The sequence below is a fragment of the Stegostoma tigrinum genome, chromosome 45, assembly GCF_030684315.1.
Source record: "Stegostoma tigrinum isolate sSteTig4 chromosome 45, sSteTig4.hap1, whole genome shotgun sequence".
NCBI classification, from domain to species: Eukaryota; Metazoa; Chordata; class Chondrichthyes; order Orectolobiformes; family Stegostomatidae; genus Stegostoma; species Stegostoma tigrinum.
In genome coordinates this window covers 1202396-1227988 of record NC_081398.1, presented here as the reverse complement: position 1 = coordinate 1227988, position 25593 = coordinate 1202396, and the positions used below count along the sequence as shown (strand labels likewise).

The 25593-nt window shown below is 44.2% G+C and overlaps 1 protein-coding gene across 2 annotated transcripts in view; it reads right to left on the bottom strand.

The window, feature by feature from the left end:
• dnah2 (dynein, axonemal, heavy chain 2) overlaps positions 1–25593 on the bottom strand; it is a 184351-nt gene that overhangs the window by 131566 nt on the left and 27192 nt on the right. For both annotated transcript variants that reach the window (XM_059642660.1, XM_059642659.1), the window contains exons 13-25: positions 24772–24954; positions 22912–23126; positions 19747–19893; positions 15846–16002; positions 14476–14715; positions 12030–12218; positions 10895–11042; positions 8759–8951; positions 7795–7995; positions 3713–3869; positions 3433–3607; positions 2080–2243; positions 1034–1195 (exon numbers count right to left, since the gene is read on the bottom strand). In XM_059642660.1, the coding sequence (XP_059498643.1) occupies positions 1034–1195; positions 2080–2243; positions 3433–3607; positions 3713–3869; positions 7795–7995; positions 8759–8951; positions 10895–11042; positions 12030–12218; positions 14476–14715; positions 15846–16002; positions 19747–19893; positions 22912–23126; positions 24772–24954 (2331 nt within the window). The remainder of the gene's footprint in view (positions 1–1033; positions 1196–2079; positions 2244–3432; positions 3608–3712; positions 3870–7794; positions 7996–8758; positions 8952–10894; positions 11043–12029; positions 12219–14475; positions 14716–15845; positions 16003–19746; positions 19894–22911; positions 23127–24771; positions 24955–25593) is intronic.

Here is a 25593-nt window from a genome sequence, read left to right as displayed (position 1 = left end):
CCATGACATGCTCGGGTGGAGAGAGGATTGGCTAACGCTGGTGCTGCAATAAAAATAACAGCCTCATGATCTTCAAAACAAAAAGCTTGGCCAAACTTCCTTTCTGTTTGGACGAGGTGGGTAGTGCAAGACCCAAGTGTGGTTGAAAAAAGCATGAATAAACAATCGGCGCAAATGGAAAAAAAAAAGTGTTTAGTTGATATGTTGATATTCATATGGATATAGTGTACTACGTGCATGTTTCCTATAATAGCAGCGATGGACAGTCTCCTCCTGACAAGAGGATGGGAAGGGTGGCAGGAAAGACAGATAATCATCTGAGCTGGTACCACAGAGATTCCTATCCCCTTCCTGCCACCTGAGAAAAAGTAAATTCTGTACAGAAATCACCATATTGGACCTCTCCAACACATCACCAACAAATGGTGTGGAGTAACCAATTCATAAAGACTTAAGAATTACTTCATGACATCACTGTGATTCATCCTGTTGCAAGCAAAGACTTTTCCCGAATGGTATAACAGAGTCGTCTGATTGAGGGAGTAGAAAGGCCTCTACCTGCTCAGTCTGAGGAGGTACAAATTTGGGGGTTGCAGAGTATAGAGTATGGATATACACCCTGCGAACCTGCCTTAGTGATTAGCCACCTACCTTGCCCACTGCCCCGGGGCCTTGGCAATGTCGTGACACTAGCACCTTTGGTCTTTGAGGAGCCTTTGCTACTCACAGGGGCTGCTGGCTTCTGATTGGCTGGAAGAGGCAGGGAGCCAGGTGACTACGTCTAGTAGGCAAAGACTTGATGGTGGTTACAGTGAAGATAGAGTTGCGCACATATTTGGCACATACCTTCACACTTTGATGAAATAAATCAGAAATCTTCATTGAAATAGGAAGAGGTAGGCATAGTTAGAGGGTGCAAGGGATTTCAGTCTTTGGTCCTGAGGCTCCCTATATTAACTTTAAATACACTTGTGAAATGGATTCGCAGCAATACGCTTATCCTATTAGGGCTATAAAATAAAGGGCTGAATACCTTGAGAATCTGGCTCAGCTTGTTAAGTTTCCTGAAATATCCCATGGCCGTGTTCTCCATAATCTGTGTCTGCAGAGAGCTGAATTTGCCTCCTTTCCACTCTGCCCAAGATTCTTCCCATTGTTTGGTGACCTCCCAGGCTTGCTGCAGGAAATCCAGATCCTAGAAACAAAAGCAAAGTTCAAAAGAAACAAAAACAGAAATTGCTGTAAAAGCTTAGCAGGTCTGGCAGTGTCCGTGGAGAGAGAAATCAGAGTTAAAGTTTCACGTCGAGTGACTCTCCCTCAGAACCGATGGTAGCTGGAAAATGTTAGTTTATCTGCAGAAGATAGGGTTGGGGAGAGGGGGTAAGGACTAAATGATAAATGGAGATAGAGCCCAAAGAGAGAGAAGAACAGTTGGACAAAGGAGACGGTTTTTCATGTAAACAGTGAGTTGCTGTAATATGGAATGCAAAAACAGATTCAATCCTTTCCAAAATCAAAACCAAAAGAACTGCGGACGCTGGAAATCAGAAACAATGACAGAAATTACTGTAAATGTTCAGCAGGTCCGGCAGCATCCGTGGAGAGAAATCGGGTCTGGTGAACCTTCCCTGGAACTGATGGTAGCTAGGAAAATGTTGGTTTTTGTGCCGAAAGATCTGAGAAAGGGTCACTAGACCCAAAACATTAACTCTGATTCCTCTCCACAGATGCTCACAGTCCTGCTGAGCTTTCAGCAATAACTATCCTTATTTCAATCAGAAACATCGCCAACCTTTACCCGACACAGGCAATATTTGACTCTATGCCCAATGTGACTGATTCCTAACTGGTCTCCAGGGCCATAGGATGTTAGCCTTTTTAGCAATGCTCATATCCTCTGACCAAATATTTTTAGAAAGTAATTTCAAAGGGATTCAGGTTAATATGATAGCAGTAATTGTGTAGGCCTAGAGGGAGTGTGGAGTGGAGTGGAGGATTTGAGAGACTGGGACAGATTGGAGACACTTTTCAAACAGCTAGCATAGGCACAGTGGGCTGTGTTGTATTTCACTTCCTTACCTTCTCCAGATTCTGCAGCTCTTTGGACACAGGCTGATCAATCTTGAAGACATTGAGGCCATTGCGAATGGTTTCTTCCTCTTGCTTGAGGAGGTTGAGGTTATTTCGTAGTTCACTGATCATGCTCAGGGCCGCTTCTGTGCTTACCAAACTGCTGAAGGGCCCTGAAAGGAGAAAAATGGCAGATGTTTCAATTTGTGGGAGATCATGGCCTACACCAACAGGGGTGGTGGTAGAAGAAATCACTCCTGGACCACCAGCAGTGTTCGTTCAGCTACCTCAGTGAGGAAAAGTACCAAATGAACTCTGAATTCCCTCCCCAGAACTTGTGAGCCAAACCATTTCTATTTCTTGCTTCCCAGCAAAACATTCACAACCCAAAGAGTGAGGTAGACACTTCATGAAATGCACCAATTAACACTTTCTGGTTGTCTTACGCCAATAAGGATCCATATGGTGTAGATGCACTTGCATATGCCCTGTAAAAAGCAAGAATTAAACTGTTCAAATAGCTGAAAGAAGGGAAGTTCACTGGAACCAATCACCAATGCAGATCAAGGGATTCTCACATCAAGACTAATGTAAATCATGTATCAGATATAGCTCACAGGCTAATGTTCATACAAGAATTAGAAGGAATATGTTCAAGCACCACCAGAAAGATCCGAGCTAATTATCCAAATGGACATTCCCATTACAGTAAAATAAAACAAAGGGATGTGAATGCTGGCGATCAGGAACAGAGAACAGAAATTGCTTGTGAAACTCAGCAAATCTGTCAGCATCTGTGAGAAGAAGGCAGAGTTAATGCTTTGATTTTCTTCAGAACCCAGAGTTTCACCAGAAATTTTTGTTTTCATTCCCAATACAATACTGAGTAATTGCCATACTGTCGGAGGGTCGGCGCCGAGGGAGCGGCGCGCTGTCGGAGGGTCGGCGCCGAGGGAGCGGCGCGCTGTCGGAGGGTCGGCGCCGAGGGAGCGGCGCGCTGTCGGAGGGTCGGCGCCGAGGGAGCGGCGCGCTGTCGGAGGGTCAATGCTGTTGTGTCAGACAATGGAAAGAAAAGAACTCACTGCATGTCTTAAGACAGTTAACAGCCGATTAAGTTCTTATGAAATATTGTTACTGCTGTAATGTAATAATGCAGGAGACAATTGCGCAGAGTAAGGTCCCACATGCTGCAATGTAATAATAACCAGACAATTGTTATTTGTGATTTTGGTTGAGAGACAGATTGGTTGGTCCATTGGTCATGAAACGCAGTATTGCAGTACAGCTCTTCCTTTAACTGTGGGTCTGGATGAAAATTGTACTGAAATGCAGGAATCAGGGTGAGTGGCATGGGGCGTCTACCTCTCGTGTTAAAATCTTCAATGGCATTATGAGTCTTCTTCTTCAAGTCTTCTGCAGAGTGGATGAGGCCACTTCTGAACTTCTCCTTTTGCCTCTTCAGCATAGCTTCACTGTCATTGATCGCCTGTTGGTAGTTGAGCCATTCGCCATTCATTAACTCCAGCCTCTGTTGGACCTGCAGCAAAAGGATGGGAGAGGGAGGGAGAGAGAATCAGAACAACGTAAAAGTGTAGGACAGCTCAACCTAGTGCTTGACTTGCAACGCCAGCTCCACACTTACACTTTCTTCAATTTGGAACTCATATTTCTCCAGGATGTTAAACTGCTCATGGATGGGATTGATGCGTGCCTCAGTCTTTGGGAGTTCGTTCTGAAGATGCTCCAGGTGCTGGATCCCAGCAGTCAGTTCTTCCAAGTTCTGAGGAATATGGCTTACTCTAAATGTTTAGTGCAAGACAGAAAATAGTACAAGTAAGGACAGTGCAAAATGTGATCACACTAGAAACTCAAGGGAGAAGAATCCTGAGGATATTGTCAGGAATGGAGATCTTTAGCAATGAAGAGAGTTGGCTCCTCTGGGTTTATTTTCTTTAGAATAGGGATGGCTGAAGTGAAGTGAAGTGAAAAGCCAGAAATCCTGTAACATTTAAAATGCGTGAGATACACACTCAAGTTGTTGAAAACTATTGGGTTACAGACAAAGAGCTGGAAAGGCAAATTTAGACTTGATTGCTCTTTCACCTGACCCCTAGCTCCTTTGCCTAGCACCAACATGATTGGCCTTCATTATTACAATTCTTTCTGTAATTCTATGATCATTCTCACTGATCAACAGTGAAGAGACTGGCTCAATGTTTTAAACATACAGTCCCTGCTCAATGGTGGACCCTCGCCAATCTTCAAATATTTGTTGAGATGTTTGCATAGCATTCCTCAAAAGAATTTCCTTTGCGATTGGCAAAGAGCCAGGTGACAATGAGGTTGGCACTTTCAATGATAGTGATTATCCCTAGCTGTGGTTTCCTCCCATTTACAGTTGCTCAAGGTTGGCTGTAAAGCATTTGGGGCACCTTAAGTTCAAGGTGGTACAGACATGTAAGCCTCTCTTTTGGAATAGCACCCAGGAAAGAGTGACCCTTCAGTCCAACTTGTCCATGCTCACCAGAGATCCTAAATAATCTCGTCCATTTGTCAGCATTTGGATCATACCCCTCTAAACCCTTTTTATTCATGTACCTAGATAATAAAATGTGAGGCTGGATGAACACAGCAGGCCAAGCAGCATCTCAGGAGCACAAAAGCTGACGTTTCGGGCCTAGACCCTTCATCAGAGAGGGGGATGGGGAGAGGGAGCTGGAATAAATAGGGAGAGAGGGGGAGGCGGACCGAAGATGGAGAGTAAAGAAGATAGGTGGAGAGAGTATAGGTGGGGAGGTAGGGAGGGGATAGGTCTCCCCTTCCCCTACTGCATCTCTAAACCAGCCTAGTTCGTCCCCTCCCCCCACTGCACCACACAACCAGCCCAGCTCTTCCCCCCCCCCACCCACTGCATCCCAAAACCAGTCCAACCTGTCTCTGCCTCCCTAACCGGTTCTTCCTCTCACCCATCCCTTCCTCCCACACCAAGCCGCACCCCCAGCTACCTACTAACCTCATCCCACCCCCTTGACCTGTCCGTCTTCCCTGGACTGACCTATCCCCTCCCTACCTCCCCACCTATACTCTCTCCACCTATCTTCTTTACTCTCCATCTTCAGTCCGCCTCCCCGTCTCTCCCTATTTATTCCAGCTCCCTCTCCCCATCCCCCTCTCTGATGAAGGGTCTAGGCCCGAAACGTCAGCTTTTGTGCTCCTGAGATGCTGCTTGGCCTGCTGTGTTCATCCAGCCTCATATTTTATTATCTTGGAATCTCCAGCATCTGCAGTTCCCATTATCTCTTATTCATGTACCTATCCTGATGTCTGTCAAGTACTGATATTGTACCAGCCTCAACTACTTCCTCTGCAGCTCATTACATACATGCACCACCCTGAACGTGAAAAAGTTGCACTTTAGTCCCCTTTTAAATCTTGCCCATCTCACCTTAAATCTATTCCCTCTAGTTTTGAACTCTCCCGCCTGGGGAAAAGATCTTGGCTATTCACCCTATCTATGCCACTCAAATTTATAAACCTCAATAAGGCACCGAACACTCCAGGGAAAATAGCCCCAGCCTACTCAACCTCTCCCTGTAGCTCAAATCCTCCAACCTTGGCAAAATCCTTGTAAATCTTTTTTTAATCCTTTCAAGTTTCACAACATTCTTCCTATAGCAGGGAGACCAGAATTGCATGCAGTATTCCAAAAAGTGGCCTCACCAAGGTGCACAGCCTCATCGTGACCTCCCAACTTCTATACTCAATACAGATTGAGGTAACAAAGTGTGGAACTGGATGAACACAGCAGGCCAAGCAGCATCTCAGGAGCACAAAAGCTGACGTTTCGGGCCTAGACCCTTCATCAGAGAGGGGGATGGGGAGAGGGTTCTGAAATAAATAGGGAGAGAGGGGGAGGCAGACCGAAGATGCATTAAGGAGAAGATAGGTGGAGAGGACAGCATAGGTGGGGAGGCGATAGGTGGGGAGGGGAGGACAGACAGGTCAAGGGGGCGGGATGAGGTTAGTAGGTAGGAAATGGAGGTGCGGCTTGAGGTGGGAGGGGTGATAGGTGAGAGGAAGAACAGGTTAAGAGGCAGGGACGAGCTGGGCTGGTTTTGGGATGCATTGGGGGGAGGGGAGATTTTGAAGCTTGTGAAATCCACATTGACACCATTGGGCTGCAGGGTTCCCAAGCGGAATAGGAGTTGCTGTTGCTGCAACCTTCGGGTGGCATCATTATGGCACTGCAGGAGGCCCATGATGGACATGTCATCTAAAGAATGGGAGGGGGAGTTGAAATGGTTCACGACTGGGAGGTGCAGTTGTTTATTGTGAACCGAGCGTAGGTGTTCTGCAAAGCGGTCCCCAAGCCTCTGCTTGGTTTCCCCAATGTAGAGGAAGCAACAACTGGTACATCGGATGCAGTATACCACATTGGCAGATGTGCAGGTGAACCTCTTTGATGTGGAAAGTCATCTTGGGGCCTGGGATGTGGGTGAGGGAGGAGGTGTGGGGGCACTGTAGCACTTCCTGCGGTTGCAAGGGAAAGTGCCGGGTGTGGTGGGGTTGGAGGGAGTGTGGAGCGGACAAGGGAGTCCCAGAGAGACTGGTCTCTCCGGAAGGCAGACAAGGGTGGGGATGGAAAAATGTCTTTGGTGGTGGGATTGGATTGTAGATGGCGAAGTGTCGGAGGATGATGCGTTGTATCCGGAAGTTGGCGGGGTGGTATGTGAGGACTAGGGGGATTCTCTTTTGGCGGTTATTGCGGGGGCAGGGTGTGAGGGGTGAGTTGCGGGAAATGCGGGAGACACGGTCGAGGGCGTTCTCAACCACTGTGGGGGAGATGGGGGTGGGGGTGTGGAGTTGCGGTCCTTGAAGAATGAGGACATCTGGGATATACGGAAGTGGAATGCCGCAACCTGGGAACAGATGCGGCAGAGGCGAAGGAATTGGGAATAGGGGATTGAATTTTTGCAGGAGGGTGGGTGGGAGGAGGTGTATTCCAGGTAGCTGTGGGAGTCAGTGGGCTTGAAATGGACATCGGTTTCTAGGTGGTTGCCTGAGATGGAGACAGAGGGGTCCAGGAAGGTGAGGGATGTGTTGGAGATGGTCCAGGTAAACTTGAGGTTGGGGTGGAAGGTGTTGGTGAAGTGAATGAACTGTTCGAGCTCCTCTTGGGAGCAAGAGGCGGCACTGATACAGTCATCAATGTAATGGAGGAAGAGGTGGGGTTTAGGGCCTGTGTAGGTGCGGAAGACGGACTGTTCCACGTAACCTACAAAGAGGCAGGCATAGCTTGGGCCCATGCAGGTACCCATGGCCACCCCCTTTGTCTGTAGGAAGTGGGAGGAATTGAAAGAGAAGTTGTTGAGGGTGAGGACGAGTTCGGCTAGGCGGATGAGGTGGTCGGTGGAGGGGGGACTGGTCGGCGCACCAAATGCCTTCTTCACTCTCCTGTCTACCTGCGACTCCACTTACAAGGAATTATGAACCTGCATTCCAAGGTCTCTTTGTTCAGCAACACACCCAGGATCTTAGCCTTAAGTGTATAAGTCCTGCCCTACAGAACAGCAGAGGGTCATATTTTAGGAGAACACATGCCAGTCCATTTGTGATTAATCAATTATGATGGAGAAAGGACAGCCAGATTATCAGCAGGAAACTGGAAACAGGTGCAAACAGGGCTAGCATAGTAAGACTGCAAAGGTATGTGCTCAAACCCACTTGTTGCTATTTTCTTCAAGGAATTGACAGAAGTCGAGCAGCATGTGGCTTGCCATCTCACTCAGTAGTGTGGTGAATTTATTTTGCCACTCGTTGCAGTGCTGAACAAGGGAGAATTTTAACGGAGAACAATCGAGAAGGACAAACTGAATCTGCACAATGGTCTCCTCCTTCTGGACATTGTTGGCCACTTCCGTGTAACTACAACAGAAAAGCAAAGATCAAATGAGTTAAGAAATAAGGACCACTTATCAACAGCAACACTAATGGCAAAGCTAAAGCACATGATTTGTCATTTGAGTTAGGGGAGGCAAAGGCCTGGTGATATTATTGCTGGACTGTTAATCCAGAGATCCAAGGGATGTTCTGGAAAACTGGGTTCAAATTCCAGCACTGCAGAAGGTAGAATTTGAAATTTTAAAAATCTTGAATTAAGAATCTAATGATGACCATGAATCCATTGCTGATTGTTGGGAAAAACGCATCTAGTTCACTAATGTCCTTTAGGGAATGAAACTGCCAACCGTACCTTGTCTGGCCTACACGTGACTCCAGATCCACAGCAATGTGGTTGACTCATAACTGCCCTCTGGGCAATTAGGGATGGGCAATAAATGCTGGCCTAGCCAGAGACGCCCTCATCCCATTAATGAATGAAGAAAAGAAAAGCCTTAGTTTATGGTTAAGTTGCATTGCAAAGACCATGTCGTTGATTTTTCTGCATTGTAAGCCATGGAATGAATCAAATAAAGATCTGTTTTATAACCAACGACTGCTGGAGGATTGCTGCATAGTTTGAAGGCCGGCAACCGTATACTCTGTGTGTGTATGAGAAAGAAACCAAAGGAAAATACAGAGGGCACTAACATCAATAAGGAGTGATAGAAATGATTACAGGTCCAGTATGAACTCTGTGCAACAGACGGGTTTTGAACAAGTTATAGTCTCAGCCAGGATCTCTCACCGAGCAATGTCTGCATCAAAGGATGACACCGCTGGATTGAGGCGCTGGTAACGGCGGATGAAGGAATCTTTGTTAATCTCCCAGATCTCACGATAGGTGTCCCAGGTTTTCAGATAGTTCTGAAGATTTGAAGCATTGGTCGCCATGCCAGAATTGATCAGACCTTGGATCTTCCTAATTTCGTCATCATTCTCTACAAGAAGTAAATGCATCGTAATAAGAACTTTCACTTATTTAACTCCCTTGTGCAGTAAATCATTCCAATGTGATCTACAGCAATGTAACATTTGACACCGAACTAAAGGAGATCATGTTGCGGTTGCACAGGACATTGGTGAGGTCTCTTCTGGAATACTATGTCCAGTTCTGGTCACCTAGTTATAGGAAGAGTATTATTCAGCTGGAGAGGGCTCAGAAGAGTTTACCATGCTGTTGCCAGGTACGGAAGGTTTCAGTCATAAAGAAAAGCTGGATAGGCTGGGACATTTTTAGTTGGAGGTTGACAGGTGACCTGATAGAAGTTTACAAAATAATGAGTGGTATAGATAGAGTTAACAGTAGTTATCTTCCCTGGGATGGGGGATTTCAAGACTCACAGGCACATTTTTAAGGAGAGAGGAGAGAAATATAAAAAAGACATGAAAGGCAATGTTTTTTTACACAGACGGTGGTTCGTGTGTGGAATGAACATCCGGAAGAAGTGATGGATGTGGGTACAGTTTCAAGCTTTAAAAGACCTTTGGATAGGTACATGAACAGGAAGTGTTTGGAGGGATATGGACCAGGAGCAGGCAGGTGGGACTAGTTTAGTTTGGGATTATGCTCCGCATGGATTGGTTTAACTAAAGGGTCTGTTTCCATGCTGCATGACTCTACAGCTCTATAAAAGCTATAAGATTTTAAGAAGCATTTAAAGGAGCAGAGAGGGATGGAATGGATTTAGGATAGGAATTCTAGATTTCCAGAATGTGACAGCTGAAAGCACAGATAATGGTGATGCAATTAAAATGAAGAATGTGTAGGATGCTGAATTGGAGGAATGTAGAAGTCTTGAGAGATTGTGGAGCAGGAGGAAGTTTAAGATTGGGAAAGGGTAAGAGCATGGAGAGACTGGGAAACAGTGGTGAGAATTATTTTTATATTATGATAACGCCAGACAGGGGGACAATGAGGAATGGATTCAAGGTGAATGATGGAGCAAGCTTTCCCATTTCTGCCCCCCACCTGCTGGGTGAAATTCTTCTGCAGCCCATTTTCAGGCAACTACAACCATTGTGTGCCTTACCTACAAAGTAGTTAACCTGGACTGTTTAACTTTGGCTTAAAAACACACCCCACACAGAATCAATTTCTGAATAAATTTTCTGATCATTTCCCAACTGTACTCCAGGGATGTTATTCCTCAACTTTACTGTCATCCTAAACACAGAATCACTCATAAATTGGCCATCCTGAGTATACAGAACATGGGGGCGCACGGGTAAAAATGGTTATTTGTGCCATTTTCACAGGCACATCAATTAACGTACCCAGTTCCTCCTTGTTGTCCTCATTAGACCATAAGATACAGGAGCAGAATTAGGCCATTCAGCCCATCAAGTCTGCTCTGACATTTGATCACAACTGATATGTCTTTCAACCTCCATTCTCTTGCCTTCTCCCTATAACGCTTGATACCCCTCCTAATCAAGAAAATATCTATCTCTGTCCTAAAGACATTCAATGACTTGGCCTCCACAGCCCTCTGCAGTAATGACTTCTGCAGATTCACTGTCTTCTGGCTGAAGAAATTTCTCTCCATCTCAGTACTCAAGGGTTGTCCCTTCAGTCTGAGGCTATGCCCAGCACAGATATTAATCCTGCTTTGGGTCAACATTGAAATATCATGAAAATGTACATATTTATTAAGATAGGTGCCGGTGTATTTTGATCAAATTGTATTTAGAAACAGTTTAAACCATGTCAACTAGGAGTACTTTTGTCTTCTGGGCATGTGATATATTGCAGTGTGAATTCTGGTGCGGTATCAGCATGATATGACATTGTGTGATGTAATTCCTTGAGGCATGTGTTGCTCAGGTCTCACTTTCCTTGTAAATGCAGAAAAGAATCATGGCTCCAACAATCATTACTTACCAATATTTTGGAACACAGGAACCAGTGTAGATTTCCTCCTGGTCAGTAACTCTGGGATACGTTTGAAGATGGAAAGGGTGTTCTTAACCTGAAAACTGACGCTGTTGACAGTACTTGCAAGCCTAGCCAGAGTGGGTGAAAACTCCACCTGAAAGCAAATCCAGTGAAAGCAGATGAGTACGGAATTAGTAAATAATGAACTAAGGCACAGAACAATAACACAAAGTAGAAACAATAGGCCATTCAATCTTAGATCATAGAATCCCCACAGTGTGGAAACAGACCCTTTGGCCCAATAAGTCCACACCAACCCTCGCAGCATCCGACCCAGACCCACCCCCCAATAACTCACCTAATCTACACACCCCTGATCACTACGGGCAGTTTAGCATGGCCAATCCACCTAGCCTGCGCATCTTTGGACTGTGGGAGGAAACCGGAGCACCCAAAGGAAATCACGCAGACGCGAGAGAGAATGTGCAAACTCTACAGACAGTCACCCAAGGGTCGAATCGAGCTCAGGTCCCTGGCACTGTGAGGCTGCAGTGCTAACCACTGAGCCACCGTACCGCCCATAATGAGCACACAACTTCAGTATCCCACTCCTGTTTTCCTCTCCATATAAGGTACAGGCTATGAACACAGGAACTAGTGTAGATTTCCTCCTGGTCAGTAGCTCTGATATGAACTTAGGGTCACGTATTTACTCGCTAGGCACTTTAACCAACTGAGCCACAGCACTACCATTCTTGATCTGCCATTCAATTAAATCATGGTCCAGCCATACCTCAACTCGACTTTGATCCAGATTTCTTACTTCTTTTAACCAAAAATGTTAGTTTTATCAATTGTTCTTCAGCTGTTGAGGGGAAGAAAGTTTCAGATTCCGCCTCCTCTCTATGAAGAAATGCTTCCTGACATCATTCCTGAATAGACTGGCTCAAATCTTAAGGTTTTAACCTCCTGTTCTAGACTTCCAGCTCACCAGCCACAAGTAGAAATAGTCCGTCTGTCCATCCAGCTGAATCTTGCAAAATTTATAAAGATGTTTATCGGATCACCCTCCATACCTTCCAAATGCCACATGAGTATGAAAAAGCTATAATGAGCACAGCAAGTTGTGAAATAGCTCTACCTGTGGTGGGCCACCTGAAGTGTCATCCAGAAGAGTCACCATGACCCTGAAGAGAGCATTGGGTGTGGATTTGGGATCCCCATTGATGGCCTTGGACAACTCCAGCAATGACCGTTTAATGTTCACTCTGAAGGCTTCTTCTACTGTTCGATCAACCTTTTTGGCATAATTCAACCAATAATGCTGTACCTACAAGGCCACAAGGTACAAAATCAATATCATATTAATTATCAAACTTACTGCACTAGCAACGTTGGTGGGAAAAAGAATTGCAGGGTTGAAAAAACATCCAAGGATGCAGTGGATAGCATTTTGGAACTGACAACAGAGGCACAATGGGCCAAATGGCCTCGTTCTGAGCTGTGTGATTCTCCATCATTAAAAAGAATGAGGCACAATGGTTTACTGTACCATTGGCCCCATTCTGTTATATTTGATATTACTCTTGTTTGGTCTCCCAGCACTCTTGCCGATGGGCCTACATCAAGCAATGGCCCATATTGACTTTCTGCCTTTCTTTATTGATGAAATACCATCAAAAGGACAGCATACTATTATTTTGATTTGATTTATTATTGTCACATGTACCAGGGTACGATGAAAAGTTCTGTTTTGCACGCTACACAGGCAGGTCATGCCATACAAAGTGCAATAGGGTAATAGAACAAAGCAGGGAATACAATGTTATGGCTGCAGAGAAAGTGCACAGACAGCGAGATCAGAATTAAATTTTAAATTTGAGAGGTCCATTCACAAGTCTAATAACAGCAGGGAAGGAGGTGTTCTTGAATCTGTTGGTATGTGTGTTTCAGCTTTTGTATCTTCTGCCTGACTGAAGAGGGTGGAAGAGATTATAACTGGGGTGGGAGAGGTCTTTGGTGTTGACCATCGTTCCGAGGCAGTGAGAAGTATAAATGGAGTCAATAGATGGAAGGGTGGTTTGCGTGATGGACTGGGCTGTGTTCACGACTCTCTGTAGTTTCTTACTGGACTGGACAGAAAAGTTATTGTACCAGGCCATAATGCATCTGGATTGAATAATATGACCAAGTCTGATCTCAAAGTGGAACCTGGCTTGATATACAACTTAAGTTCTGTTTTTGCTATTGGTTTACCATGGTGGTCAGTCAGTGGACATAGTCCAAAGAAACTGCCACTATTCTTTTAACAAAGGAACATTAAGGCTTATTACACACATAAAAAGGGAGGAAAAACTTTGGAGCAAGAAAGATTGAGGGGCCCTGATGAAGGTGTTTAAGATTATGAGGGGCATGGAGACAGTTTTTTTTAAATGTATTCATGGGATATAGCTTGGCCAGCATTTATTGCCCATCCCAAATCACCCAGAGAGCAATTAAGAGTCAACCACATGGCTGAGGTTCTGGAGTCACATGCAGGCCACACAGGGTAAAGACAGCAGTTTCGTTAAAGGACGTGAGTCAACCAATGAGTTTTTCCAACAATTGACAACATGTATGTACATAATGTGGCATGAAGCATGTAAACAGAGCTTCAGACACTCTATCTCCATTCAAAGAGTTCAAAAATGAAACTGAAACTATATCCAAACCCTTCCCAGCACACACAACACCTGCACGTCTCCTTGCAGTGGAAAGGCTGCCAACATCATCAAATACCCCTCCAACGCCAGTAATACTCTCTTCCAACTTCTTCTGTTAGGCAGAAGATTCATAAGCTTGAACGTACATACCAACAGGCCAAGAATGTACATACCAACAGCTTCTTCCCTGCTCTTATTAGACTACTAAATGGACCTCTCTAATTTTAAATCTAATGTGCAGTCGTAATCTTGTACGCCTTGCCCCATTTAAGTACCCCATGATCTGTATGCCTTTCCTTGTTATGATTTGCCGGTACTGCTCATAAAACAGAGCTTTTCACTGTACTTGCGTACATGTGACAAGAATAAATCAAATCAAATCATATAAATACAAATCAGTTACATATTGTTCTTCCACTTTAGAATCTAAGTTTCCAAGTAATAACTACACATCCTGAATTGTTACAATGCACCTTTTGGAGAAGTGACGTCTCCACAGAAGCAAAATGAACACACAGCACAGTGTCATCCAAAGTATGTTCCCTTTAGCTCATCCTCTTCAAACCCTCGCCTCTTCCCCAAAACCATTACTACCTTTTCTCAGTTCTGGTGAGAGGTCATTGAACCAAAATGTTAACTCCTGTTTTTCTCTCTCTGCTGATACTGCCTGACCTTTTGAGTATTTCCAGCACCTGCAGTATTTGCTTTTTGTAAGAAGGAAGTTAATCTTTCAATCCTGAAGGGTGGGTGATGCTACTTAAGAGAGGGATAGCAGCAATGATCCCTGAGATGCAGGAATTTTGTAAACCAGGGTAGTAATAAGAGAAGGAAAAGGATTGTGACATCTCGATGGTACATATGCACATCAAAACACATCAAACGCACCTCAGATCCATCGCTCTTAAAGACCAGATATGTCTGACGCATGATTGCTACAATCTCCTTGTGTAATTTTGATAGTTTTGCCTGGATGTTTTCTTGATGCGCCTGCTGTGCTTCTTCAAACTCCTTGTCACTGTACGTGCGCTTACTGTCGATATGTACCAGCAGCATTTCACTCATCTGATAGGCATATTGTTTAATTAACTGACTGGATGCTTTGTATTCATCAATTGTCAGCTGCAGCTATTTGGGAATGAAGACATTTCAATGAGCAGACAGATTTCTCAAACTAATGAGATTTTGTGGATATTAAATCTACATTTTGCCCTGGGGACACCCTAAAACTATCACCACACTCCCTGGGGAACCCCTGCAAATACCGACACACTTCCTGGGATTCCTTGTACATACTGATGCTCTCCCTGGGAACCACACTCGCCAGGACCCACCAGCCCACTCCAACATCCGTACTCCTGTGACAATGCTGTGGCTTTAAGGGGTGTGTTTTGTCCTTTTTTTTTAAAAAGAGAGAGATTGGGGGACAGGTGTCAAGCAGTCTACGAGAAGATAAACAACTTGCCAAGTCTTGGGTAAACAAGATGTAGAGCTGGATGAACACAGCAGGCCAAGCAGCAGAGGAGCAGGAAGGCTGACGTTTCGGGCCTAGAGCCTGCTTGGCCTGCTGTGCTCATCCAGCTCTACACCTTGCTGTCTCAGATTCTCCAGCATCGGCACTGCCTACTTTCTGCAAAGTCTTGGGTTTTTTTTAAAATTGGAACAGTAGAATCACGAGTAAGTGGAGATACAAACTGACCTGGGATTTTGCAGGTTTTGCTTTAGTTAGTTAGTGGGTATGTACTGAGAGTTTGGAAAGAAAAGACCTCTCTCTCTCTCGCTCTTTGGCAAGTTGCTGCCTGTATGTCTTTCTGGCAGATAGGATTGCACGTGAGACAATCTGTTTTCTGAATGTGTCTTTTGCCAAAGGTGTATTTATGGAATGTTACTATATTAGAACAGTTAATTAATAATAGTTACTGTATCTATTATTCTGTTAAGTTTTCCAGTCGGGTTGTTATTCCAAATTCTTCTTTCTTTTGTTATATTTTAATTATAGTGTTTAAATAAATTGTTTTGCTTAACATTGAGTAGTTCGACCAAACGACTTGCATCTGGAACACAACATCTCTTTTTACCTCTAAAATAAGAACAAGTTAAGGTCTAAGCTACCTTCTTAATATATTTTGGGGGCATTTCCTTTACCCCTCACGATGTGCAATGATGCGTGTTGGAAATGAGAGCAATCTGCATAGTTCTCCTCTCACAAGAAGTTCAGCAAGCGTTTCACTGTCTCTGTTCCAGAGGAAGATACATACCTGTCTAGCTTGCATCCGGCAATCATCAATGAAGTAGCTGGACAGTGTTCTGGCTGTCCACTGAAGCTTCGACAGACCAGGCGCTATTTTCTTGTCCAGAAATTTGATCCTGTCTCGGAAGAGGTTCCGCTGCTCTCTCGTTAACTCATCAAGGATTCTACAATTACAACAAACAGTTATACTCCAGAAAGCCACAGTGAATAGAACTGAAGCAAAATTTTGCACAAGTTTATACTTATCTACAAAATTAGATATTAGAAGTAACTTCTAGACTGATAACCATAGTTTCATAAATAAAAACAGCAAGTCTGGCAGCCTCGGTGGAGTGAGAAGCATTAATGTTTCAAGGTGCTATGATGTCTTTGGCTTTCTGGTTACTCAGTGTGGCCCAGATGGGACTCCAAACCCACAGCAATTCTTAACTGCCCTCTGAAATGGCCAAACAGACCAGTCAGTACAAAAGCAATTAAGGATGGGTGATAATGGCAAGTCTTTCCACCCACACACCACAAAAATAATTTTAACAAATATTGATATGCAAGTCCTCATGAGTTGCCTAAAAGAAGAACGTGGTAGATAAATGAAGTAGGAGAAGGAATAGACCATTTAGAATCACAGAGTTGTACAACAGGGAAACAGACTCTTTGGTCCTACTCATCCATGGCAACCAGATATTCTACATTAATCTAGTCCCACTTGCCAGCATTTCATATCCCTCTAAGTCCATCTTATTCATACAATTACAACATTTAAAAGGCATCTGGATGGTTGTAACAGCCTCTACCACTTCGATCGGCAGCTCATTCCGTACACATACCACCATCTGCATGAAAACGTTGCCCCTAAAGTCCCTTTTAAAACTTTCCCTCTCACCTTAAGTCTACACCTTCCAGTTTTGGACTCCCCTAACCTGGGAAAAGACCTTGACTATTCACCCTATCCATGCACCTCATGATTTTATAAACCTCTATAAGGTGACTCCTCAGTCTCTGACGCTCTGGGGAAAATAGCTCCAGTGTATTCAGCCTCTCCCTGTAGCTCAAACCCTCCAACCCTGGCAACATCCTTGTAAATCTTTTCTGAACCCTTTCAAGTTTCACAACATCCTTCCCATAGCAGGGAGACCAGAATTGAAAGCAGTATTCCAAAAAAGTGACCCAACCAATGTCCTGTACAGCTGCAACATGACCTACCAATTCGTATACTCAATGCACTGACCAATAAAGGCAAGAGTACCAAATGTCTTCTTTGCTACCCTATCTGTGAATCCATTTTCAAAGAACCGTATACCTGCACCCCTTGTCATATTTGCCCATCTGATCAAAGTCCTGTTGCACTCAGAGATAACCTTCTTCACTGTCCACTGCACCACCAATTTTAGTGTCATCTGCAAACTTACGAACCACACCTCCTACATTCACATCCAAAACAGTTATATAAACCACAAAATACAACAGACCGGGCACCAGTCCTTGCAGCACACTGCTGGTCACAGGCCTCCAGTCTGAAAAGCAATCCTCAATCACCATCTTCTGTCTCCTACTTTCTAGCCAATCTTGTATCCAAATGGCTAATTTTTCCTATATTCCACATGAGCTAACCTTACTAACCAGTCTACCACGCAGAATCTTGTTGAATGCCTTACTGAAGTCCATATAGACAATGTCCACTGGTCTGCCTTCATCAATGTTCTTTGTCACTTCTTCAAAAATCTTAACTAAATGAGGCCTGTCAAACCTGTTCCACCATTCAACTAGATCACGGCTGATCTTCTACTTCAACACCAAGTTTCCACACTATCTTTAATACCTCACGATCTCAGTCTTGAGCAAACTCAACAATGGAGCCTCTGGGAATAGCAAATTTCAAAAATTCACCATTCTCATGGTCCAGAAATTTCTTCTTAACGCAAGCCTAAATGATCAAACTCTTACTACTAGACCATGTGCCCTGGTTCTAGGGTCCTGGCCCTCACCCACAGACAGAAGGAAGCTCTCTTCCTGCATCTACCCTGTTGAACCAGGGGGAATTTTGTTTGCTTCAATGAGATCAACTCTCATTCCTCTAAATATACCCAGTTTCCTCAAGCTCTCCTCATAAGACAACTCTTCCATCCTAGGGGTCGGTCTGGTGAACCTTGGTTAAAAAATTAGTAAGGTTAAAATCATGGCACTCCCTTCCTAATGGCATTATGGATCTACCTACAGCAATGTGACTGCAATGGTTCTGGAATGCAATTCACCATCAGCTTCTCAAGGGCAACTCGAGATGGACAATTGATGTTGCCCTAGCCTGCAATGTCTCTAGTCCGTGAATAGAGACAACATCTTCTTTCTATGGCAAATATAAAGACTGAACAGACCTCTCATTCTCGATAGCAAAGTTCACCTATCATACCAAAAGGGTTAGGTGTACAGTCAGTGGGCACAAGTTTAGTTTGTACGGTGGATTACGGGACAATGGATAATATGAAACGTCTTAAATTTTAGAGCGATTGAAGCAAACAATGGTTGATGCTCAGGAACTGGCATTTTGATGACACAAAAGGTTCAGTAACCAGGCAGCCATGTTGGAACAGCAAGTCACAGCATACTTCTACTCAGGGCTCTTTCCAAGAATCTTTTACTGGTATATCCATGACTACATTGGGCTGCTTCCTGTTCTTGGGAATTGGAAAAATCCATCAATCTTGCTTCCCATTACCTAATTTCTCTTGCTTTCACTCCTGCCATCTCCAACTGATTAGATTCCCTACAGTGTGGAAACAGGCCCTTCGGCCCAACAAGTCCTCACCGCCCCTTACAGCATCCCACCCAGACCCATCCCCCTATAACTCACACACCCCTGAACACTATGGGCAATTTAGCATGGCCGATCCACCTAGCCTACACATCTTTGGACTGGGGGAGGAAACCGGAGCACCCGGAGGAAATCCACGCAGACACAGGGAGAATGTGCAAACTCCACACAGACAGTTGCCCGAGGCTGGAATCGAACCCGGGTCCCTGGTGCTGTGAGGCTGCAGAGCTAACCACTGCGGCACTGTGCCGCCCCAGTAAAGAGTTTAGATTAGATTAGATTCCCTACAGCATGGAAACAGGTCCTTCGGCACAACAAGTCCACACCGCCCCTCGAAGCATCCCACCCAGACCCATACCCCTATAACCCACACACCCCTGAACATTACGGGCAATTTAGCACGGCCGATCCACCTAGCCTGCACATCTTTAGACTGTGGGAGGAGACCGGAGCACCCGGAGGAAACCCACGCAGACACGGGGAGAATATGCAAACTCCACACAGACAGTCACCTGAGGCTGGAATCAAACCTGGATTCCTGGTGCTGTGAGGCTGCAGTGCTAACCCCTGAGCCACCGTGCTGCAACTCTTCTCTTCCCTTGCCTCACTACACTGCTTCCCTTTCTGGGGATAGGCTGACCACCAGTATCCATTACAAACACACCAACCTCAACAGTTATCTTCCCTACTCATTCTCAAAACCTGATTCCTGAAGAATTCCATTCCATTCTCCCATTTTTTCGGTGTCTATTACATCCATTCCACTGATCATGGGGGCAGTGACTGCAGAAAATTCCTGGATATTACTGCGACTCGCTGAAGGACATTAGAATTATGACCACTCCGTTGAGCTTCTTCCACATTCAATAAAACCACCAATGATTTTCAGGCACAACTCCATTTCTGCCCACCCCACACATATAATCATACTTTCCTACAAATCCTGTAAGTTGCATGAGGAAGCTAAATGGATTTTAAAAGATTGCAGAACAAACAGTAGCAGGTGCAGTGAACTCAAAAGTTAGTGGCAAGAGGGGTTATAGTCATCAGACTCATTGTGAACTATTCCAACCTCAGCTACACACCAGCAACCCACACCAACCTGTTGTAATCACGAACAACCAGGAGAACACGCTCTCGGAGCATCCTGAGGTCATCCCTTCGCTGATAGACCTCTATAACATAGTGGGGGATCTCAAAGTTCAAACGTTCCCAGTAATGGATTTCATCAAATAACTCCAACAGGTGCCTGCAAGAAATGGGAAAAAGTAAAAACACAGTCGGAACAAGCCCTTCAAAAATGTCATTAATCTCCCGTGTTGGGACAAGTGGCACAATTATTTTTGAGAAATGGCTAGTAGAAATTTGGGATGGTGGTGGTGAAATGTTAATGTCACTGGATTAGTAATCCAGAACCCTAGGCTAACATAGAACATAGAACATAGAACAGTACAGCACAGAACAGGCCCTTCAGCCCACAATGTTGTGCCGACCATTGATCCTCTTGTATGCACCCTCAAATTTCTGTGACCATATACATGTCCAGCAGTCTCTTAAATGTCCCCAATGACCTTGCTTCCACAACTGCTGCTGGCAACGCATTCCATGCTCTCACAACTCTCTGCGTAAAGAACCTGCCTCTGACATCCCCTCTATACTTTCCACCAACCAGCTTAAAACTATGACCCCTCGTGCTAGCCATTTCTGCCCTGGGAAATAGTCTCTGGCTATCAACTCTATCTATGCCTCTCATTATCTTGTATACCTCAATTAGGTCCCCTCTCCTCCTCCTTTTCTCCAATGAAAAGAGACCGAGCTCAGTCAACCTCTCTTCATAAGATAAGCCCTCCAGTCCAGGCAGCATCCTGGTAAACCTCCTCTGAACCCTCTCCAAAGCATCCACATCTTTCCTATAATAGGGCGCCCAGAACTGGACGCAGTATTCCAAGTGCGGTCTAACGTTATGGGATCATGGGTTCAAATTCCATCGTGGCAGACTGTGACACCTGAATTCAATGAAACTCTGGAATGAAAAATGCTAGCCTTATGGCAATTAGGTAAGCACTGTAAATAGTTACAAAAACCTAATGCCCTTAAGGAAAAGAAATCTTCCACCTTTATCTGGTCTGGCCTACATGTGACTCCAGACCCACAGCAATGTGGTTGACTTTTAACTGCCCTCTGGGCAATTAGGGATGGGCAATAAATGCTGGCCTAGTGGGCGGCACCCATGTCCCATGAATGAATTTTAAAAGAAGTACCATTAATATAGGGGGCACTGAGAAGCTCCAAGGTGGAGGTAAAGCTTGTAAAAGGTACAGCAGATGGTGTAATTTGAATTTAATTGCATACAGGTAGTGGGCATTAACCAGTGATTCACTTAAGCACCTCCCAAAAGGAACTATCCAAAGAATGTGGTAAAGCATTGGCAGTGTCCCTACCAATGGGCAGCAAGGTCCATGTTCAATACCCACTTTGGGACGTCATGGCCATGGAGGGGTGTCATAACATATGCAAACAGATTGGTTAAGAAGAAATTGTACAAAGGAACAGACTGAAATTCTGGTTGCTTTGGATTATAAGGTACAGCCAGTGTGTAAATAAATATCTATAAACTATGTAAAGATTGCCTCCAGCTCCATCTTTCACCACCTGACTATCTGGTTTATAACAGTTGGAAAATGTGGCCAAACTGAACAATTGTATGACTAAAACAATGGGTTTAGATGAGGCTCCTTTCATTTGGAGAGAGTTGTTGGCTCATGAAATGCTTTGGGAAAACTGTATTAGGTTGAATGCACAACATAACTGTACGCTGTTATGAAATGTGTGCACAAGCCCATTGAAATGGTTTGTTTGCTTTAGCTTAATAAGTCACGTTTAGAAAGTAGAAAGCAATGCAGATCTTTTTCTGAGTGCTCATGTTTTTCACATGAATTGACACAAGCCCTCCATCTCTGCATTTGCTGAATAATACAAAAAAAAGATTGGGGGCTTTAGAATTCACTCTATTGTCACATGTACTCAAAAGAGAATAGTGAAATGTTTGTAAGTCTCCACTTATAGCGCTATCTTAGGTTCAAAGGTTCCTCGGTACAGCTTCTTCAGTACAAATTCCGAAGGAAAAACAAATTAGAACGATAAATAAAAAGTCCAACATTGCAGATAATGGGAATAAATTAGAAAAGTAAAGAAATAAGAAGTTCAGAATAACAGTCCTTCCAATTCAATCCCCACCGGCACCTAACAAAGGCCAAAGAACAATACAGCACAAGAACAGGCCTTTCGGCCCTCCAAGTCTGTGCCAACACGTTTTGCCTTCTATACTAAAACTGTCTTCACTTACAGGATCCGTGTCCCTCTATTCCCTTCCAATTCATGTATTTGTCCAGGTGCTGCTTGAATGCTGCTTGAATGTCTGCCTCCATCATCTCCTCTGGTAATGTATTCAAGACACACACCACCCTTCATGTGAAAAACCTATCCTGGCATTCAGCTACTTATTTTTTTTTCTTTATTCTTTCATGGAATAGGGTGATGCTATCAAGACCAGCATTTACTATCCATTTCTAATCGCCTTTAAACTGAGTGGCTTGCCAGGGTCATTTCAGAGGGCAGTAAAGAATCAACCACATTACTGTGGGTCTGGCGTCATACAGTCATAGAGTCATACATCACGGAAACAGACCCTTCGTTCCAAAGAGTCCATGCTGACCATAATCCCAAACTAAATTAGTCCCACCTACCTGTTCCTGGCCCATATCCCTCCAAACCTTTCCTATGCATTAACTTATCCAAATGGCGTTTAAATGTTAAAATTGTATCCGCCTTCACCACTTGCTCTGGAAGTTCATTCCACACACAAACCACCCTATGTGTAAAATTCTGCCACTCGTCTCTTTTTTAATTCTTTCTCCTGTCACCTTTAAAATGCAGCAAGACCAGCTAAGCGTGGCAGATTTCCTTCTTGAAAGGACATTAAAGAACCAAATGGGCTTTTACCACAATCACCGACAGCATTCTAGTCACATCTAGCATTCAATTCCAGATTTATTAATTGAATTTAAATTTTAGCATCCATCGTGGTGGGATTTGAACCCATGTTGCCACATCATTATCTTTCGTCTCTGGATTACTGGTGAAATGATAATAACCACTACACCAACATCAATCCTTTAGCTTGCACATGGACCATTAATACCTTGATCCCAATGTTATCCAGCCCCTGATGTTTTACAGTCACTGACTTGAGGTTTCGTAAACTCACATGTCGAAGTTTACACTGAGTTTGCCTCGATCCTCGAGGTTGCGGACCATCAGAGGTCTCTCCAGGCGCTTCATGCATTCCCGGTCTACGTTGACTGTCCACTCTGTGAAGACTTTTCGCACAAATTCATCCAGGCTCTGCTGCAGTGTCTGGAAGACCACCTTCGTCTCTTCACCCAATCCAATTTTGGGCAGGAATGTGGCTTGGGCCAGAATCTATTAGTTTTGACAGAGAGATTAAGAAAACTTTTCTCCCCCCAACCCTTTCCAGAATTACCTCCTTGGTATGTGTCCAACAATTTTGTTATTCCATGTGTATATTTATTATAAATGATGCCAGATACTATCAAACAATTGTGTAACTAACCAGTCTACATTCCTTCTCCTGAGAATCTAAGCCTGCCCTTGTAGACTTGGGCCAGATCTTCTGAATCTGTCCCAAAATTTACTCCAGGCTGCCTAATGCCTGTTAATGATAGGTTTAGGGCCCAGAGGATTGAAAGCCATTAACAGAAGAAACTGTATTGGGAAGATCTCAAAATGTTTTCACAGGTAAAGCTAATGAACCATTTCCATCCTCCGTACCTACCAACCTCACCTCACGCTACACTCTTTGTGTGAAGAAAGTGGACAACCCAGCTCCAATTTAAGTGATGACTCCTCTCTGCAAAGAAAGGAATAATTCTTTTCTATCTGATCTATAAAATCCACTAATCAACTTAGACACTGGGATTAGATCATCCCTTCATCTTCTTACACTCAAAGTCATACAAGCATATAGAATTATGATGGGACTTGGAAGGCTAAATGCAGGAAGAATGTTCCCAATGTTGGGCAAGTCCAGATCTAGGGATCACAGTCTAGGAATCGGGGCGAGACATTCAGGACTGAAATAAGGAAGAATCTCTTTACTCAGAGAGCTGTGTCTCCCACAGGAAGCTGTTTGGGCCAGTGCATTAGATATTTCAAAACGGAGCTGGATGTGGCTCTTCCGGCTAAAGGGATCAAGGAGTATGGAGAGAAAGAGGAGAGGGAAATAGAAATTGCATGATCAGCCATAATCATATTGAATGGTGTGCAGACTCGAAAGGACAAATGGCCTCATCCTTTTTCTATGTTACTATGTTAATGCTAGATGTTCCTAGATCAAATGTTCTACAAGCCAATAAAGACACACAAAACTGTAACTTATCTGCTATCATTTGACAGCATACCCTATGCAAGATGATAGGACATAGACAGCAGGAGTAGGTCATTTGGCTTGTTGAGCTGGTTCTGCCATTTATCATGGCTGATCATCCAGCCCTTATCCCCATGCCCATGTGAAATGCGAATCTTCCCAATCCCCATAGCTGCCTTGGACTGGTCAGTGGCCTGCTGCAGGAGGCTACACGGGACTATGTGAGAGTATTACTGTTGAAATCATTCTGACTTACTGTGTTGAGGTTCCTTGCAGTACACAGGATACATCTGTGACCTAGCAAGGAGGCATAAGGCTGGGAAACTGTGGAGGTGGTGGTGGTGTTGGGGGGAATTCTGGTGAAATTTAATTAGCTGCTCACACTTCTACAATTTAAGAGACATGCTGTTCAAACTTTTCATCCTGCACTAACTAGGGCAGGTGCAAAAAGTGCCAAATTTCAAAGACAGCAACAATTTATACAACATCAGAAAAGGATGCTGATTGTTTGGCAGGTTGACTCCAATTATATGTCGCTTTTAGCAATCATAACAGAGTCAAACTGTGAGTCTGACTGATAAATTATGTTAACAATCAATCTAAGACTCAGAGATGTTTACAGATGGCAACCCAGCAATCAGGTGGCACATTCTGATTGATTTGTGGAAACATGCTACTTGCCTCCATTGATCTATCGATCCGACGCCGAAGGGAGCGGGCCCAGTGAGCCTGGCCAGCGTACCGTGGCATCTGTGGGGCCAGATGCATGGCCTTCCTGTTCAGGTCTTTGTTCACCAGCGACAGCTCATCGTTGAACAGTATGTAGACTTCCACAATTTTTTTATCAATGGTCCGTTTGATGGTCTATGAGGAATACAACAGTCTGTATTTTATAGTGGGCCAGTGTCAGGCATGGACCTCCTGCTGAGAAAGCCATCCCCTAGCTTATGTCTGTACAAGAAGAGGGAATGATATTAAGCTCCTTCCCCAGCCCAAAAAAGCGCACGCCTGATAACAACTGTGTCATCTTGGGTAGATATCAAGTGGAAGAAAGGCAATTTTCTGTGTTATAAATGGGTCTGAAATGGTTATGTCGCCACATAAAGTCACATTCCTGAAAGTTGCAACAGTGAATGGAAAGACTTTAAATGAAACTTTGATTCCCAGGAATCAATGTTAAGACTGGAGAAAGCTTTAGGAGGACCTTCCTTAGTGGGAGAGGTAGCTACTTGGATTCAAAATTGACTGAATGGTAGGAAGCAGAGGGAAATGGTTGAAGGTTGTTTCTCAGAATGGAGGTCGGTGACTAGTGGTGTTACACAGTTGTCGGTGCTGGGATCTTTGTTATTCGTTACTTACATACATTTGCATCCAGATCATGTACAAGGCATGATTAGCAAGTTTGTGGCTGATACAAAATTAGGAGCTGTCATGGATAGTGAGGAAGATCATCAAAAATTACAGAGGGATCTTGATCAGATGGGGAAGTGAGCTGAAGATTGG